This window comes from Pseudorasbora parva, chromosome 8 (genome assembly GCF_024679245.1).
Source record: "Pseudorasbora parva isolate DD20220531a chromosome 8, ASM2467924v1, whole genome shotgun sequence".
NCBI lineage: Eukaryota > Metazoa > Chordata > Actinopteri > Cypriniformes > Gobionidae > Pseudorasbora > Pseudorasbora parva.
Window position 1 is genome coordinate 21,561,664 of NC_090179.1, and position 20,739 is coordinate 21,582,402.

The window sequence follows — 20,739 nt, forward strand, 5'->3', positions numbered from 1 at the left end:
AAAAAGAAAGAGAGTAGAGTACCACATAAAGGTCATTTCATTATACAAATTTTGTAATAGTACTATTACTTCTGGAACGTATGTCTCTTATACATACAGTATAAGTGTGTCGTATCAAAATATGGTGCATTGATTACTGTGTAGTAGTCTGGAAATAAAGGCAAATGAAAAAAATAAAATTCAGTCTCCCTTAATGTTAATAATAGATGGTCATGTCATGATGACGGTGGACAGATGTTGATGCTGACAGTATTTTAGCGGTCACTTCCACTCTGCCAGCATTCAGTGCTATCGTTTTGTATACAAAACAGGTTAGTAAGCAGTTTGACTCCCTGGTCAGTCAGGCTGCAACTGGCCTCTTCTGCCACGTGTCACACAGTGAAGCTGGCGAAAGGAAAGGCTCTTCACCTTCCACAATGTCGTTTGATCTCTGCCGTCCTGTCAGGCACAGACAGGTCCACATTACACCGTCCTCAGAGAGGTGGGCCAACCCATCTGTTACTAGAGAGAGGGAGAGAGAGAGCAGACAGAGACAAAAGGAAGGGGTTAAGCAGGGAGAAATCAATGAGGAGAGGTCCAAAAATATGATTTCCCTTGTGTGCAGTTTAGACGGGGATGAACCCTTTTGCAAAAGATGTCTTAAAATGAATGCTGACATTTAACATGTTGATAATTATTCTAAAAGGTAAATATTTTGTACATACGTCTATGCATGGAATGCTTAACCCTCGTGTTCAAGGTCCTTTTAATAGCTCAAAAAACAAACAAGACGATGAGGCCCTTACAGAAATTCCAATTAATTCATGAATCACATTTCCCTTCCCTCTTGTGTGTTTGTCTAATAAATAGTTTATCTTATTTGATTAGGATTTTAGATACCGATAAGAATGTACTCTCAGCTCTGATAATATATTTGCAGATTTCTCCAGATTTTCCCCTAAAAATCCTTGAAGAACTGATTATAAACATTTCACCTTGATAACATGCTTTACAATAGCCTATGTTACGTTTGGTGTCTTGAAATAAAATGTATATACACACGATCAGGCATAACATTATGACACTATTAGATCAGACTTGTTTGTTCAGCACATCTCACAGATGCTTGGTTGGAATTTGGAGGTCAAGTCAACACCTCAAACTCATTGTTGTGCTCCTCAAACCATTTTTACTTTGTGGTAGGGCGTATTATCCTGCTGAAAGAGGCCACAGCCACCAGGGAATGCCGTTTCCATGAAAGGGTGTACATGGTCTGCAACAATGCTTATGTAGGTGGTACAAGTCAAAGTAACATCCAGATGGATGGCAGGACCCAAAGTTTCCCAGCAGAACATTGCCCAAAGCATCACACTGCCTCCGCCGACATGCCTTCTTCCCATAGTGCATCTTGGTGCCATGTGTTCCCCAGATAAGCGACACACATGCGCCTGGCCATCTACTGAGTAAAAGAAAACATGATTCATCACACCAGGCCACCTTATTCCATTGGTCCGTGGTCCAGTTCTGGCACTTTCGGAGGTCAATAATGGGCACCCTGACTGGTCTGCGACTATTCAGCCCCATACGCTACAATGTGCGTACTGTGATGCACTATTCTGACACCATCAGAGCCAGCATTAACTTCTTGAGCAATTTGAGCTACAGTAGCACATCTGTTTGATCGGACCACACGGGCCAGCCTTCACTCCCCACGTACATCAATGAGCCTTGGCCGCCCATGACCCTAACGTCGGTTCACCACTGTTCTTTCCTTGGACCAATTTTGATAGATACTGACCACTGCAGATCAGGAACACTCAAGAGCTGCAGTTTTGGAGCTGCTCTGATCCAGTCGTCTAGCCATCACAATTTGGCCCTTGTCAAACTCAAATCCTTACGCTTGCCTATTTTTCCTGCTTCTACACTCTAAAAAATGCTGGGTTAAAAACAACCCAAGTTGGGTTGAAAATGCACCAACCCAACAATTGGGTTGTTTTAACCCAGCGGTTGGGTTAAATGTTGCTTAAGACAACCCAATTGCTGGATAAGAACAACTCAACCATTGGGTTAAAACAACCCAATTGTTGGGTCGGTGCATTTTCAACCCAACTTGGGTTGTTTTTAACCCAGCATTTTTTAGAGTGTAACACATCAACTTTGAGGACAAAATGTTCACTTGCAGCCTAATGTATCCCACCCACTAACAGGAGGTGGTCAGAGTTATTCATATTCAATGTTATGCCTGATCAGTGTATAGGGTGAATTCAGGTTGATTGGGACACTTTTCCCAAGTCATCTCAATGACAAAAAGAGTCCCAATCACCCAGAATTCACATAGCCTATATTATAAACACATTTTTAGTAGAGAAATGCAAATTATTCAGCAAATATGTCAAAAGTGACAGTAAAGTCAATGGATTTCAATAGATTTCTATTTCAAATAAATGCAGCACAACGGTTTTCAGCATTGATAATCATAATAAATGTTTGTTAAGCATCAAATCGCCATATTAGAATGATTTCTGAAGGATCCTATGACATTGAAGTCTTGACTAATGATGCAGAAAATTCAGCTTAGATCACAGAAATAAAATAGAAAACCTATTATTTTACATTGCAATAATATTTCACAATATCTGTTTTTAATGTATTTTTGATCCAATAAATGTAGCCTTGTTGAGACTTCTTTCAAAAACAAAATTCCTCAAACTGTACAGAAAAGCGTGTACAGAAGCGTTCGAAAGTCATGACTGGTTGTGTTTCAGTTTTAAGCCTCACAATTGTGACGATGAAGAAGAAAAGAGGGCAAAAAGCTACTGTTCAAAACGAGGAGCCACACAGCAGTCATGTCATTTCCCCAGATGAAGTCTTGTCATCTCACTGCCTGGAAAATATACTAGTAGAGGTGGAGTCAAGACTAATGTTACTGAGGTAAATTTAGGCAGACACATTTATAACTCCTCATGGCTCCTGAAATAGCCTTTAAAAAAGAAACCTAGAAATAGGCCCACTGAATAATGACGTCTCTTTCTCTGCTTTGCTTAGTTTTTATACAGAAATTGGATCTCAACGTTAATGTATGGGCCCTGTGTCAAAACTGCTAAATAATGCATTTATTAAAATATACCTCAGCTCTTTAAGGACGATAATGGATGTACCCTTAAAGGCTGTACCAGTTATTCTGCAGGACAGAATGATTGTACAGCTTTCAGAATGAGAAAAACGCCTCAAAAAAGAGCTGGTGAGAATAAAAGCCCCATACATTCAGTCCCCGCCACATCTTGTAATTATATGGCAAAACACCCGACATACGACAAACAAATTCACAGTTCACAATGCTTTACTGTCAGTGGCCAGTTTGGGGTTTGAAAAATCTGTCTCCATGCTAAACTGAATCACACAAAAAGACAGAGTGGTCAAGGATGAATAAAATCCTTTGTGAAAACACATTTTTCTGTTGTGCATCTATGTACGAGGGATGCACTGTGTGTGTGTGTGTGCGTTGGGGTGCATGCATTTATTTATTTCTTTTCTGCCTTAAAAACAGATGGTTCCTTGTGCTGAACGGAAGTTGTGTTAACTCGGTTGGCTCGTGATTGGTGGCTGCCGTCCAACGGCAACACGGGTATCGGGGAGGGGTGTTAGTAGAAGTGCAGTTTGCCTACTTCAGATGTGCTGTGAACAGAACAGAAGGAAGTGGTACGTACTGTTGCGCCGTGCTCCTCGTGTCTCGGCGATGCAGCGCGGGCCACCATGGGCAACAACCCTCCAGCGCTCTTGTGAGTCCAGACATATGTAACTGTGTAAACACTGCGTTGGAAGAAAAGCTGGTGTTGTCGGCGCCTTGTAGCGAAAGTCAGCCAAAGAGCTCGTCGTTAAGTCCCGCTGGGAAGAACATAGGGTGTTTATTTATTGTGCGCTCCAGACCAGTTGTGCCTCTCTGTGGTTTATTGGGCTAATATTTCAAGATAAGTATATTAGTGGTGTAACAATGTGGTAATTTTAAGTAAAATTTTACCAAGGGTTATGTCCTAGTTTTTCTATAACAGGAAAACAGACCAAAAATATTGCTCTCGGGGGCATGTACAAATTTTTGTCTAATAAGATGCTCTTGAATTAGAATGTCCCCCACATCCACCCCCCCCCCCAGTACCCTCAAGTTCTGACTAGTAATTGCAATAACAGCAATACATTAAGGATGCACACACACACACACACACACACACACACACACACACACACACACACACACACACACACACACACACACACACACACACACACATCTATATTTGTGAGGACATTCATTGACACAATGCAATTATAGCTCCTTACCCAACCCTACCCCTAAAAACGAACTGCCTAAATTAGGTTAAAGGTAGGTTTAGGACCTTTAACCTAATTACAACTGTATCCTCTTAAAACCAAGCCTTTCTTGACCCTCAAATATGCCTTTAAAGGGTTAGTTCACCCAAAAAAAATAGATAATTCTGTCAATAATTACTATCGTTAAGACACCCCCGTAAGACCTTCATTCATCTTCTGAACACAAATGAAGATATTTTTGTTGAAATCCGATGGCTCAGAAAGGCCTTTATTGACACCAATGTCATTTCCTCTCTCAAGACCCATAAAGGCACTAAAGACTGTGCAAAAAAAACTAAAATAACGACTTATATAGTGATGGGCCGATTTTGAAACAAAGATTAGAACGGTTATGAATCAGTGTGTCGATTCATGATTCGGATCGCCAATGTCACGTGATTTCAGCAGTTTGACACATGATCTGAATCATGAATCAATACGCTGATTCACTATCGCCCTATCACTATACAAATCGTTATTTTGTTTTTTTGCAACTATTCCCGTCGCTTCATAAAATGATTGTAGAGCCACTGTAGTGAGATGGGCTTTGTAACGACGTCTTTAGTGCCTTTATGAGTCTTGAGAGAGGAAATGACATTGGTGTCAATGAAGGCCTGTCTGAGCCATCAGATTTCAACAAAAAAATATCTTCACTTGTGTTCCAAAGATGAATGGAGGTCTTACGGGTGTCGAACGACATGAGGGTAAGTAATTAATGACATCATTTTCATTTTTGGGTGAACTAACCCTATAAAGGGGTCTCGGAGAGTGAGGACTGGCCAAAATATCCTCGCTTTAATCTCTTTGTCGTCCACTGTTCTACAACTCAAACCGGTCCTCACAAAGAAAGTTGTACAAGCACACACACACACACAATATGTTTTCATGTTTTATGGGGACTTTGCATAGACATAATATTTTTTATGTACAAACTGTATATTCCATCCCCCTACACTAACCACCCAGCACAGAAAACTTATATTTATAAGCTCTTTTAATCATGGGGACCAAAAATGAGATATTGCCATCTTTTTGGGGACATTTTGTCCCCATAATGTAGGGTTTACCAGGACACACACACATACTACCTTTCAAAAGTTGGTAAGATGTTGGAAATAAGTTTTGTGTGCTCAATAATGCTCCCTTTATTTAATGAAAAATACAGTAATATTGTGAAATATTATTACAATTAAAAAAAACAAGTAATTTATTCCTGTGATGGTAAAGTTGAATTTTCAGCATCATTACTCCAGTATTCAGAGTCACATGATCCCTCAGAAATCATTCTAAAATGCTGATTTGAGGCTCAAGAAACATTTCTGATCCCAAACTTTTGAACGGTAGTGTAGTAGACACTAATAGGACCTGTTGCTTTTCATGTTTCTTTCCACCACTAGAGCAGCAAATAACCTCATGATACCCTCAATATAAAATCACTTATGTTACAAGCTGGCCAAAGCAAAACCAAAGCAAACCATCAAAAATACATTAGTTTTGTCATGATGCAAAATAGCCTTACCCTTTGTGCCATCTTCATCTTTTAGACATATGTAAACAATGCTAACAACAGCATTATGTTTTCAATTTTCCGCTGCTCTGCGCACAAGATTTGAAATCATTTATCTCGGATTCAAAACAATGGGATCCCTCCATATGGTTTTATTTGTGTGCATCTGTCTCAGCAAGCAGCATACAGTTACCATCCTATATTTCCAGCTTTATTCGCACCTAGCAATGAAAGCCAAATGTGAAAATTGAAGGCAGACGGATCGTGTGACGGGATTAATTAGACAAGGCCAAGTGAAGTCACACTCTTCATGGCAACACACTTGAACCTTCAATTACGCACTGCACAAAGCAATTAAAAGCCTCCCTTTCTTGCTCTGTCCTATGGAGTCTACCTGTTACTGCTGTTTGCTTTCTCTGTAGGGTCCCCCCGGGGCACCAGGCAGACTCCAGGTCCAATCCGCAGGTCGGTAATTACAATTGATCAATTGTTGTCGGGAGGTGAAATGACTTGGTTGTTTTAGCCAGAGCTCAATTTGAGGTGTCCATTTTTAAGGGGTTATTTATATGGCAGGTGGTTAGGAAAAGAAAAGAGAAGAGGGAGGAGGCAGAGAGATCGGGAGAGAGAAGACTATTTGGCAATTTCTAATCGCTGATAGATCTTGGCTTTTTCCTTTTCATTGTTTCTGGAGTCATTGGGTAGCTAGATGAACTCGGGACGGAATTGGCCAATTTTGCACACTTTCAGCCGAAACTGTTCAATTTCTCTCTCTCTCTCTGAAATGATTTGTATACAATTTGAGTATAACAACTTTCGTACAGAGGTTACACTCTCAGATAAATGGATTTTTGCTGCTTGGTCATTAACGCAGCACAATTTTAGAAACATTTCGGTCGCAAATTAGTTCAGTTGTTGTTGTGTTGGCATGAATACACTTTGTTGGCCTGTATTGCTGCCCCTTTGCCTTTAGCTTGTCATGCTAACAAAATTATGAAAAAAATAGACATTATTAATAATGACAAAATAAACTGGCTTTAACAAACCTGTTAAATAAATTAATTGAATTGTTAAACATATTAAAATAGAAATAAATAATATTTAATATTTTAATATATTATTGAAGATAATTAAAGTTCAAATTAAAATACATTTTAGCAAATAAATTAAATTAAAATACTTTTTTTTTTTGATTGTCAGGTCGACACCTTTTTATATCGCCATCTTGACTTGGTAAAAAAGCACAACAACTGCAGTGCTGTAAGCGCCAGCTAGACTTCAGAAGTTCATGAGGTCATCTAAATAACATCAAAACCTCATCGCCATCTGAAAATCACAGAAGAAACAGCAGTAAACAGGCTCATGGGTAGATGGCCAAATCCATACTGCACTTCCAGGAAAACACTCTCTTACATTATGAAGCCATATCTGCTGTATATGGCAACCATACTGCACTTCTCAGAAAGCGCTCAATTACAGTATAATTCCGTATCTGCTCTAACAGAGAGTATCATTAATCTCATAATGATCTGACTGTGGTGGCTGATGCGGAGCATATATTTCTCTCCAGCACACAGGCAGTCCTTTCACATGGATCACCCCGCTTTGCCCTGTTCCAGCCTCTGGGACGTCACCTCTTGGCACTGCTTGTATTTGTACAAGACATTTGAGTGATTTAGATTTATTTTACCATTTTTCCACAGTCACGTTGTCCCTCTGTCATCAGTAAATGTGGTGTTGGGCCACGATATTGTTTTCTAAATGACAGGCGCTCAGCTGAGACTCTTTATCTTTGTTTCTCTCTCTACACCTAGCGTTCTTGTCCTTAAGCGATCTTTAGCCTGAAGCTGTTTGCGAAAACTCAACCCACAACAAACAGAATGCTGCACAGAAAGAGCTGCCTCACTTCCTTAAAGCTGTTGTGTCTCCTGTGGTTTCATCAGTTCTGGCGCTCAAGCCAAATCCTCCACATTTCAGCCCGAGAAGATGCTGTTTGCACTGTTTCCCATTTACAGTCCAGATTTTTCTCAGGAAAAAAAAAGGTTGTTTTTGATTGCAATTCCTCCTGGATGCGTCGAACGTAATTGCATCTTACCAAATAAGGTTTTACAGTACCAACACAGTACTAAACTGTTTATCATACAAAAGTAAACAAAAAAAGTCCTTAAAATCAAACAAAAATATATTATAGACTAAAAAAAGCTAAATTGACAATGTTGCAAATGTATAAACAACAACGTGTGATTTATAGCCTATAGATGTGGTTACATTAGCAAAATTTCACAGGCAAAAAAAGTACATTGTCTATTGTAAATAGTGAAGCAACCAGGGTTTGAAATTAAAACCCGCCAAATTCTGGTGAAAATCAACCAGATAGCGCGTATCAACACGCTAGCCAATTTGGCAGGTTAGGATTCATAAATTATGTTCTATCACTTGGCATGGCATCATTATCAAAGCCTTTCCCTTAAAAAGAGTCTCAAACATTAGCAAAACAAAGCATAAAGACTGTCGCACACTGAGAGAAACGATGCACAGCGCCACGTCTTTAAAGACCCCCTGTGGTGAAAATCAAGTTTTTAATGTTGTTTGTATGTCTATGCGGTGTTTTTAATGCTTTCAGACAAACCATGTGCAAATTACACCATTGCTGAGTATTTTCTCCTTAAAACTGCAGTGAACCAAAGACAGTGTTTCTGACGTCACAAACCTTGTAACCAATCAAGTCAACGTGTGGGCGGGCATTATTATCATTAAAGGGGTACTTCAGCGCTGGGAAGATGAATATGTATGTAAACTGGGTCTTCAATGTAGTAGAAATGTGAAATTAGTTTTGAATTTGGTGCCTTCTAGACTGAGAAAAGATAGAAAATGTATTTTTGTCTCATGGGGATGAAAGACAAAAATTCCCAGAATGCTTTGCTCCCCTGTGAGGCCATTCCCAAAGCCACCGAGACTGAATCATTGATCACTTTCCCACCGCGTTCATCTTAATAAAATCAGTCCAGTTAGAGAACAGACACTACAATTACAAACTTAGCAATATAGTGGCTGAATTATGCATTGATGTATATTGTGAACTAATATGCCTTTCTCCACTGACTTTCAACATTTTTCAAAAGCGTTTGTAAGGATACTGATTTTTTGAAGGCAGACTGAGACAGTGAACGGGAATATAGTAACATTAGCAACACAAGCTGATCCCATTTTCTCCATAACGACTGTACAGCCGAATTTAATTTTGTTGTAATATTTTCCTCTTTAACACTGTGAAGCTGCTTTAAAACAATCGTTATTGTAAAAGCGCTATATAAATAAAGTTGATCATATCAATTACCGTTATGTGTCCGACATTGTAGAGAGCGATACCTTTGTGCAGCGTTTACTACAGTAACTTGAGTAAAAGTTGAGTGAGTGGGTCTCTGAGCTGGGGTGAGTGAGTGGAGGCGGGGCTCATCTGCATATTCATGGTTCGGCGTATACGTAATGAATTAAAAAAAATCACTGGAAAAAAATTGAAATATGTCATTTTGGTAAACAAAGATGAGGTTTAAGGGATACAATTATTGACTACAGGGGGACTTTAACATTTGAGCACCTTGTTTTCTATGATCATACGCATAACAGCAGCACCACTCTGCATCTATCCCAATGTCCGGGACACGGTGCTTCCTATCTACTGGCGCTGCTGGAGTCCTAGGATACAAGAGGCCACTTTTTCTAACCCATTCTCATTAATCCGTATGTCCAAGACTTTTGAGCAAAAAGCGCCCTAGCGTCTTCATTGCCATGTACAGGTAACTCAAGGCATTAAATAGAGAAGGCTACTATATTTTATTTGAATGGTAATAGTGATAATGATAATACTATATTTTATTTGAAAATAGTCTATTCATCTGCCACTTGTGGCACATTTAAAATACCTCCAACCTATTTTTGGGCAATAACCCACCAGTAAAAAACAAAATAAAACAGAAAACGCCGCTTTGGGCCACTGTCTCACAGCACTCTCCAAGGAAGTCCCTTTGAATATGCTAAACACAAATGTTGTATGCTAATATTCATGAGGACGTAACAACCAGACTTTTCTTCTATGTAGCCAGTAGCTATAAAACCACATCCTGAAAGCATTTAATTCCCAAAATGCACACTCATTTCAAGGGGACCAGGTACGTATCATCTCTAGACTGAAGAATTCAGATGTCTCGTGCCCGGCCTCCATGATGTGGCCCCGGGTAACGAAGTTAGTCTTGTTTGAAAAACAGACTCTAGCTTGAGCAATACTTGCTTTAATTCTCATTGAGGCAGCAAATTGACAGACCTCCTTTAAGATCTTGACAGGTAATGAAGATTTAATATCAGAATTATGATCATTAAAAACAAATGACTGATTCTTAGGGCAGATGATAAGCTATTAATTTAACCTCCTCTTCCTGTAATAATGCTGGACAGTCTGCCAGTTATTAGATCATAATTAGCTTGTGCAATTTGCATGGAACCAGAGAAGCATGTAGCCAGGCTGTTGTGTCTCAATATTTCTCCAGGGCTCTGTAGTAAAATGTGCTCGTATATCATGATCTGTTAAAAACGTATGGCCCAAAAAAAAACTATAGTTGTGGTTGTGCTGGTCCATGTTGAACAAGATGGTTGACAAATGACAAAACGCTGATTAAGCGTGTTTGCGCGCGCGTGTGTATCTCTGGGTGAGCGCGTGCAGCTCTCCAAGTGGCAGCCGGCCATATGGAAGCATGCTGAAATGAACTGGCCAGCACTTTGTTGTGACAATATGGCCAAGCAAACATCAAAGTTTACACTAACGCTCTGATTAACAGTGATTTTCTACATGATAAGTGCTTTTATTCTAGCTAATTATTTTAGTTAGGAACAAATTTCATGGTTGTGTCCCCAACTGATCTGTTTCTCTTCGCTTGGGTGTTTGGTCATGTGCTGCCAAAATGTTTCTGTGCGGCCCTGAGATTTCATTATTATTGCATATGCATGCTACTGGTATTCATTCAGACATACATGGTCGTTTAGTTAACTAAAATTATAATGACTGGAATAAACTAACTTAAAAAACATCTTGTTTGTAAAAAAAACGTTTGTTTTTGTGACATATGGGGAGATTCCATAGGCGTAATGGGTTTTATACTGTACAAACCGTATTTTCAATCCCCTTACACTGACACTGCCCCTAAACCTACCCATCACAGGAACCACTCTGCATTTTTACATTCTAAAAAAAATCATCCTGTATGATTTATAAGCATTTTTAAAAGTGGGGACATGGTCAATGTCCTCATATTTCACCCTCTCCTTGTAATACCTATGTCATACCCATGTCATTATACACTTTTGTGTCCTGATACGTCACAAAAACATGCCCACACACACACACACACAATACTAAAACTATTTATTTTTACATTAAACTTTAAAAGTTAAATGAAAAAGAAACAGATATGAAAATTTAAAATTCAAAACAGTGAAGCCAAAAGTATTCTGACAAGCAACTGGGTTTGATATGTTTGTTATATAACACAATGACATTCATGCAAGTACTTTTGGTGCCACTGTATATAACCGATCTTTTTGATTGCAGTGTCTGAATGCACGTGTGTATGCAAACGAGTATGCGCACATGTGAGTGTGTCCTGTGCCAGCGCTGTGCTAAGAATCTGCTCCCTCAGCGGTTTTCTCTCCACTCACACACACGCGCACACACACACACACCAGAGCGAGTCGCACTCCTGGCACTCTCCCCCAGTGCCTTGCGGTTCTGCTCCAGGTTCTACCCGTCCACCAACCTATTAATAGGCAACATATTTACTTTTTGCGGCATGCACTCACTGTGGCATTCTCCAGTATCTTACCCTTTCACTGGAGCGAACAAGTGCCCTTCTACAAGAGGAAGTCACCGCTGTGGCAGAGATGTGGTGGCACCCAGGCGTGCTCGACCCCGTCTCCATCTCCTATGGGTGAGAAATGAGAAGCTGAGAACTCCATACACATACTGGCATGTCATCATAACCATAAGACCCCCTGTTTTGAACATGCCACTTCGTAATTAATGCACTTGCTGTTTTTTTTCTTCCTGTCACAGCAGGAATTATACTATTGCAACTTCACCAAATATAGCTAATTACAAAGAAGATGTTACAGTACTTTGTGAGTCATAACAAGGTGATAACCCATCTTTGAAGCTGGAAGTGTACTTTATCACCAAGACTGTCTGTGCATGTGTCGGCTGTATGCTCATTTAGACTGAATAACAGATTTGTAAACTGGGAAAGCAAGAGGTGATTGGTTTCAAGACTAAATTTGGGGGCGATAAAGCTGATGTTTTAAACTAATTACAGAATTTAAATAAAAAAATCAAAGTTTGAAGACATCTGGCCTTTTTCAGAATAACAGTTAAAGATGGAGTTACGGATCTGAAAACGTAATATGGGGTTGGTTATATTTTTGTTTTTGAAACCAGACTCATACTCACCAAGGCTGAGTTTATTCTTACAAAAATAAAGTAAAAATAGTCTTCATTGTCACATGATCCTTCAGAAATAAATCTAATATGCTGATTTGCTGCTTAAAAAAAATCATATTATTATCAATGTTGGAAACCGTTACGCTGCTTAATATTTTTATGGACACCATGATACTTTCTTTCATTCTGGATTTGATGAGTAGAAAGTGAAGTGTTTGAAGTATTTGAAATAGAAATGTGTAACATTATGAAAGTCTTTACTGTCGCGTTTAAAAAATTGAATCCTTCCTTGCTGAATAAAAGTATTTCTTTTAAAAAGATAATTTTGTCATTATTTAATCACATTCATGTTATTCCAAATTGTCATTCCAATGTTGTTTTTGTCATGGAAATCAAAAGGAGGTGTGTGTGTGTGTGTGTGTGTGTGTGCATGTTTCTGTGACATATCAGGACACAAATGTGTATAATGACATGGGTATGACATGGTTATTACAGAAGAGGGTGACTAATGAGGACATTTGCCCATGTCCCCACTTTTCAAAATGCTTATAAATCATACAGGGTGAGTATTTTTTTTGAGAAAGTAAAAATGCAGAATGTTTCCTGTGAGGTTTAGGGGCAGTGGCAGTGTAGGAGGACATAAAATACAGTTTGAACAGTATAAAAACCATTACACCTATGAAATGTCTCCACAATTTGTGTGTGTGTGTACACAACACATTTAGATAAACAGTTTGTTGCAACCTTGCTGTCTAGCTCCAAAAAGGACGAACAACAAACCAAACAAGCACTTTAACGAATGACAAAAGTAGCCCATAGAAATCATGCCATGGATTTCAACTCTTTTGAAGCTATACGAAAGCTTTGTTAGAAACCGGCGGAAATGTAGGTTGTTATACACAGACACACTTCCCTTCTCAGAGCTCATGGTCACCACCAACTGTTGTTGAAATGATCCACGGAGAGAAATTCCATTATTTAGTTCCATGAATGAAAACAGCATACAGGTATATGAAAAGACATGAGTGTGAGTAAATAAAGGCAATTTTCATTTTGGGGTGAACTATTCATTTCATATTCGTCTGCCAAATGCACCAAACTGTTACAGCGCATCTGTATGGCCAAGAAAGATGCGATTGCAAAACTTTCCCACTCCTGTGAACATAATTCCTATGAGTGTTTTCTCGGCAGTGCAGAGAGTCATTGTTTAAAATAGCATTGGTGACAGCACTGAGCGCCGTGTCCTGTTGATTGGAGCGCTGATGGCCCACCGTTTGTCAGCGCTCTCTAAAGCCTCATCGGCAAACAGCAGGGCTCCCTGATTATTTAATTGCTTGTAAGAAGCTCATTAAGGCCTCCTATCCATCATAAGTTGTGCAGTGAGGAAGATCTGTGAGAGAAGAGAGAGAGGAAGATTAACACAGCCCACTCCGTCCCTCGTCTAGACGGAGTTTCTTTTCAGCCTGCACATCTTACATGAAGCACTTATAGCATCTTACAGCATAACATCTTCATAAGTGTGAGCGTAATATTTCACAAATGTCTACATAAGTGCATATTTCAAATGTAAAAAACACTCATGTTAGGGTGACAGAGAAAAATAATGCTGGATTTTGAATTTGGATTGCGAGCTGGGAATGCTCAACGCATTTGGCCGATTTCCAGTTGTACAAATACAAGCGTGTCATTTGAATATTTTCTTTCACCCTCAAATTTGAATTTGCATTGACCACAGTTTTAACTTCCTAAAATGGCTGACTGGAAATATGTAAATAATTTTATAAGCTCGCTCACAGGTGCTCGCGATTGAATCCATACTGGTCCCGATTAAACAAGTTCCCAAGATGCCACTAGGCATGCAAGATGATATATTAAAAATGTATATTATGTTTTGTTTTCATGTCTAGGCTATAGAAACCCAGACTTGCACAAATCGATACAAATATAAGGCATGTGAACTGTCAGTATATGGTCTAATGCATTTCACAAAGTTTAAACTTGCATGTAAACAGGTGCAGAATAAGCTCTGGATGCTTGGCATATTAATTGCCGATCATTTGCAAAACGGGGTGGAAAAAAGTCTTTTGCCAAAAGCACGTCTTGCAAGCTTCCAGCTGGGATCGTCAGGGGCAGGCTTGTTGGCATCGTGGCAGCATATGTTTGGTGCCAAGAACACCAACGATTTGCATTTTCTTTATATCAATTTTACAAAGCCGAAATGCTCTCTCTTGTGTAAAAATGATCGGGATTTGAGTGTTGCAATTAATCACAAGTGAAATATATTTGCCGATGAAAAGCCCTAATTCTAGTCGAGATTTTTTTTTTTTTTTTTGCCTATGAGAAAGAGAGAGCAATCAGTTACTGCATTACATCTGCACTGAGCTCGCAGGCGCACTGTGATGAATGTGCCTTTAAGGCTGTATAGTTTGGCTTCATTTAGACTGGCTTGAAAGATAGAAAGAAAAATAGCACTGTGGTGTATGTGGGGTACTGCAAACACAATCAGTCATTCGTGGGGTAAAGCAAAAAAAAAAAAGTTCCTTTGTCTCAAAGACTAAAATGCATGTTTTCTCCTAAAGCCAAAGCTGAATAGGGGATGGCAAAAGGCCACATTTTGACTGAAACTTGAGTGCTGCCTACAGAACTTTTGAGGTTTTGAAACTGAAAACTATTCTCGAGCATCTCTGAATGAATTCAAAGGGCACAGACATTATTCAGATGACAGATTTTCTACTTTTTTATGTAGTATTTAAGTGGCAATCACCAAATGATTTCAAACATATATGTAAATCAACTGATAGAGTCAATTGGAATGGTTTTTATACTTTTTTTAAAAAGCATTTACTTCAAGCTACAGTCAAAATCCACTCAGCCTATGGGAAAGGCCATTCAAATGGAATTTTCTCTAAGTTTTCATGATAAAAAAAAAGCATTTGCCAGTAAAAGTTCTCATTTGTTCACTTCCTATAGTTTCCTGTTAACAACTGAGCATTAAACATTACATTCTAATTTATATATATATATATTTGTCTTGCAACTGTATGTGTGTTTTTCTGTGATGTATTCTACATTGTAGGCGAAAATCAGCAAATTCTGCTAACTGGTCAAGATAATGATCTCTAGTTTGCATAGATTAGGTTTTTTATGAATTATAACATAAGAATGACTCATGACAGTCTTAAACCCATTATTAATCATGTTAAAATTACAAAAGAAAAGTGAATGCATGAGTTGCATTACAATATAATTTCCACTTTTGTTGCAAAGAATTTAAAAAAAATGTTTTTAAAGAATTTTAGAAGAAACTTAACATTTAATAAAAAAAATTATACACACACATTCACACATCATATATGTGTGTGTATAATTCTTTTGAATTAAATGTAAAAATTAATCTAAAAATCTTATATATAAACCACTATATATAGATAGATAGATAGATAGATAGATAGATAGATAGATAGATAGATAGATAGATAGATAGATAGATAGATAGATAGATAGATAGATAGATAGATAGATAGATAGATAGATAGATAGATAGATAGATAGATAGATAGATAGACTGAACTAATGGCCAAAATATGCCAACAGAAAATATTATTATATTATTGAGCCTTTTCGTTTAGAGTGCTTAAGGTGTGATGGGGATGTAGACTATATTGCCAAAAGTTGTGGGACACAACTGCCTTTACATGAACTTTAATGACATCCTAAATGTGGATTCTCCCACCCTTTGCAGCTATAACAGCTTCAACTCTTCTGGGAAGGCTTTCCACAAGGTTTAGGAGTGTGTTTATGGGAATTTTTGACCATTCGTCTAGAAGTGCATTTGTGAGGTCAGACACTGATGATGGACGAGAAGGTCTGGCTCGCAGTATCCGCTCTAATTCATCCCAAAGGTGTTCTATCGGGTTGAGGTCAGGACTCTGTGCAGGCCAAGTTCCTCCACACCGAACTTGCTCATCAATGTCATTATAGTCCTTGCATTTTGCACTGCTGCGCAGCCATGTTGGAACAGGAAGGGGTCATCCCCAAACTGTTCCCACAAAGTTGGGAGCATGAAATTGTCCAAAATGTCTTAGTATGCTGAAGCCTAAGCCCATTGAGCAGTGAGGACATTTCACAAATGGACTTATTACACAGGTAGCATCCTCCTATCACGGTAACACAATTGAATTCACTGAGCTCTGAGAGCGGCCCATTCTTTCACAAAAGTTTGTAGAAGCGTCTGCATGCCTAGATGCTTGATTTATACACCTTTGGCTATGGAAGGGATTGTAACACCTGAATTCAATGATTTAGAGGGGTGTCCCAATACTTTTGGCAATATGGCATATGTCAATCAAGTGTTTGTGGGATGGAGATTTCACAATTTCATTTTCCATTTTGATAGTACATTCTATGAAGTACCCAAGTATCCATGTCGATGAGAGGAACCCTCAAACTTCGCCGAAGGTTCAGCGCTGAAGTTCAGAGTTTGTCTAATTAAGCACTTTGTTTGCAATAGGCTGCATAATGTCTCAACTGAACTCCCAAGGAAGCATTAAGATATTCTCACAATAGACAATAATTAATGTCCCTAAAAAGAAAAACTTTAAATAATGACCCACAACTCAACGCTCAACTTTTTTCCCCTTACACCTTGCGTTTTCAAGTTTAATGGGCAAAATCGAGAACATTTTTTTTTCTTCATCTTCTTCTTAGGATAATGATTTACAAAATGCCTCTCATCAAAGAATTCATTAACAAAGAACATTAATTAAAAAATAAATGAGTAAACATCAATATCAAAACCTCAGCACTGTGGAAGTGAATACATTATGTGTGGTAATGATGTTTGAAAGGGATCCTAACACCTCAGTGGGACTCTTTTAAACCCCTTACCTCTGAGGCAGTTGCTTATTTTGCAATCCTTTGTTGTTAAACAACAAAGAGAATGGGCTCTCATAATGTTATATTAATCAGCGGATTAATATTTCAATTTGATTTTCTTTATAGTTGAGGTGCTGTTGGCATTTCCATTTTCCCTCCATATGTGCAGCGGTGTTAAGTAGTATCATTACCATTTCTACCTGGGGGTTCTGGAGATAACAGGCAGCCGTGATAGCTCTATTCGACGCAGCGAGAGCAGCGCTGGGTAGCACCTCATGCATTTTTAACGGCGCTGTTTGCTGCCGCTCTGCTGCCATTCTTTTATAACGCGCTGCACAAACAGCTGAGTCACAGACTTTGTGCTTTGCGCAACATCTAATTGGAACCGAAGAGCTTCGATAAAGACGCTGGGCCTCCACACTTAACTATGACGACCATAGTTTGAACATAGACGATCGAGACCAGGGAAAAGTACCACAACAATAATAATGTTACCAATGACGTGACATTAAAAATGATAATTCATCCATGTTTATAGCAGAGTCGCAGCTGTTTTTTTTTTTGCCCAGTGAACAATGAATACATTTAAGGCAGGATTTTCAGTGAATAGGGACTTGAATTTCTCAACAACAACAAGATTACACAAAGCTATCCTCTCATATGGCTTCGGAAAAATGCTTTAATCATGCTTTCCTGGAGCTTGATAGTCCTGGTTCTATTCACTTTCATTGTATGGAAATGAGCAGCTCAAACATTTTGCTAAACATCTTATTTGATAATTAATACAGGTGTATATGAAAGCTTGCTTCTGCCACTAGGCAAATACAAAAAAAATTTTACTCACAATTTTGACATTTTTCCCATAAAAGTTTATATTTTCATAATACTGACTTTTTTGCTTGTAAGTCAGGGTTTAGATGTAAACCCAGAATTGCGATATATAAACTTGGAAATTTTGAGGAAAAAAAACATTTTAAACTAGCAATTATTATTTTATTTACCTATTCTTTATTCTATGGTGGAAACACGCTTCCATGGTTAACTTGCAATTACAGAAATAGACAATTACTGTTTTTGGTTTAACTTTTCCTTTAAAGGTTTTAAAAAATAATCTCACAAACAGATCCTAGACTGCTGAGTCACAATGGCAAACCTGTTTTGGTAACACTCTGCTTTGCAGTGTTACACACATTAGTGGAGCTAACTATAATATCCAGGTATTATTAAAAGTGGTGTCTTAGTTGTATACAGTATAAACATGGTATCCATTTATCCTGTTATTTCCATGATCCTGGGAGTTCAGGAGTCAGTCGTTTCTCAATCACACTGGTGGCTAATTAGACAGAACTCCTCTCAGGTAACTCTCACGGCAATTACATAAGACTGCATTTCTCATAAACATCAGCCAGTTCAGAATAAAAATAGCATAATTGCAAAACACTTTTTTGACTGACAGCTTTTGATTGACAAGTCATTAGGTAATTGTTCACGACAGCTGATTAGTCTATGACAAGTATTATTCAAATATCACAGCATCTCCCAGGAAACCAAAGCGAAGCAAGTTCTTGTCGGCATGCAAAGTGATACCTCTGTGTGACAAATATACGATTAGATTCATTACATGAAGTATTGACACAAGTATGGAAATGATTTAACACTTTTTCCACAAATTACACAATGTGTAAATATTTTCCCTGTGGATTACAGGGGTTTGAGTACAAATTTTGCCAATATCAGTGAAAGATGTCTGAATCGACTCTGGAGAAATTAAACCGTGCTGAAATTAATTTTCCTTGAGTCAATAAATGTGGAGTATGTATACACAACCAGTCAAAAGTTTGAAAATGCTTGAGCTATTTTTATGTTTCTCGTGAACTAAAAAACTTTATGCCTATGCTTAAATGCTTCAAATTTGTTTTAAAGACAAATATAAAATGTGTAAAATAAAATAAATTAAATTAAATTAAATTAATGGAAAAGAGGCCAACCAGAAACCAGCATCAGCTACCCTGCAACATTATTGTTTAAAGCGAATAAATTAATTAAAAAACATTCAGATGAAATCCTTCAAATCCAATAAAATAACGATGAAAACATGAGGTGAAATCTATAAACAAAGATGGCAGCTTTTAAAAACCTGAAAAAATAAGTGTCACTACATCATTTGATTACATTATTATTTATTAATAATAAAGAAGGAGTAATAGAGAATAAGTATTAAAGAATGTCAGTAATAACAAAGACAGAGCAAGGGTGTCAAATGCTGTTGCTGTCACTATATAAAAACATTTTACAGATCACAAACTCGAAGACTCACATTTTAAATGTATTAAAATGATTGAAATAGCCATATCAGAGGAGCCACTTAGGTGAAATACAAAAAAAAAGACAATGACAGTTTCAGTTTCCGTTATCCAAACAGCAGTTAGCACCTAAATGTTATCAAATCAAATTCAAATCACTCGCTGACCCAGAGTCCACACAAATAATTAGCCTCCAGTGGGACCTCCAGTGGGATCAGTGACCTTCAGCACACTCGTGCGCGGTTCACCCTTTAACAAACACACACACACTTACACACTGATAATGCACCCGTGATAAAGACCCATCAGGCTGAATTGCCCACAGCTGCAGGGCCCCTTGTTGCGCTGGCAGCATTGCCCCTGTCATCGAGAGCGTGCGCCTATCTGACCTGCTAATTTGGAGCATATGTAAGTGCTCTTAAAGTGCCGGGCCTTTTGACATGCCACAAACAGCAGCTGCCACAGCTGCCCTCCAGAAGCTTCATTTAATTCAATTACATCTCTGGGAGATATGTAAAAGAGCCCAGGCTCGAAAAGAGGGTGCAGCCGTTAGGGGGCAAAAACCCTCCCCGAGCCGATCCGTCGGAGTCATTCACCCCGATGCTCGCCCGTGTTCGCAACTGCGCGCTCCCAACCCCCTCCGAAGTGTCAATGCCCAGGTGGCTTGCTAGGCAAATGACTGGGTGAGCTGGTCGCACCAACCCCCCTCAGAACGTCACCGCCACCTTTGCAGGGGAGGCCTGGCACCGGGGCCAGGAGGGGGGGTTTGGATGCGGGTAGGGGGGGTTTAATCAGGGTCATGGCATCTCCTATCACTCTGATCAGTGCGACTCAGCCCCCGGGCAGCCCTGCAATTAATGCAACTTTCAAGAGAAGAAGGGGGAGATAAATATCCACCATCTGGCAATTAGGGTTCACAGGGCTGAACAACCGATTGTGAGACAATTCTTCATGACACTAGCAAGAAACGTTGCCTGATACTGGCCTGAAGCCCACGAACAGCTTTTGAAAGTGGCGTCCTGTAAAAGCTGGGGCTATTGAGGCGCATCTCTCATTCTTTCAATAGAGGTTTGATCATGGTTCTTCTGTAACATCTTTTTGGCTGCGTTCGGGGCACGGACCCCCTCCAGCTGTTGGCTGTGGTGGCGCGTGGCTGAAAGAAGCCCAGATCGCGGTGATCAAATTAGCTCCCCCTCCTCACGGGGGCACAAAGGTTGTCAATGTGCTCT

The 20,739-nt window shown here is 39.0% G+C and overlaps 1 protein-coding gene across 2 annotated transcripts in view; it reads right to left on the reverse strand.

Moving 5' to 3' along the window:
- Positions 1-20,739, reverse strand: part of arl4aa (ADP-ribosylation factor-like 4aa) — a 51,174-nt gene continuing 30,435 nt past the window's right edge. For both annotated transcript variants that reach the window (XM_067450381.1, XM_067450380.1), the window contains 3 exons: positions 11,722-11,820; positions 3,687-3,864; positions 1-501 (listed from right to left, as the gene is read on the reverse strand). In XM_067450381.1, coding sequence (XP_067306482.1) covers positions 341-501; positions 3,687-3,864; positions 11,722-11,820 — 438 coding nt within the window. In that variant the 3' untranslated portion in view covers positions 1-340. The remainder of the gene's footprint in view (positions 502-3,686; positions 3,865-11,721; positions 11,821-20,739) is intronic.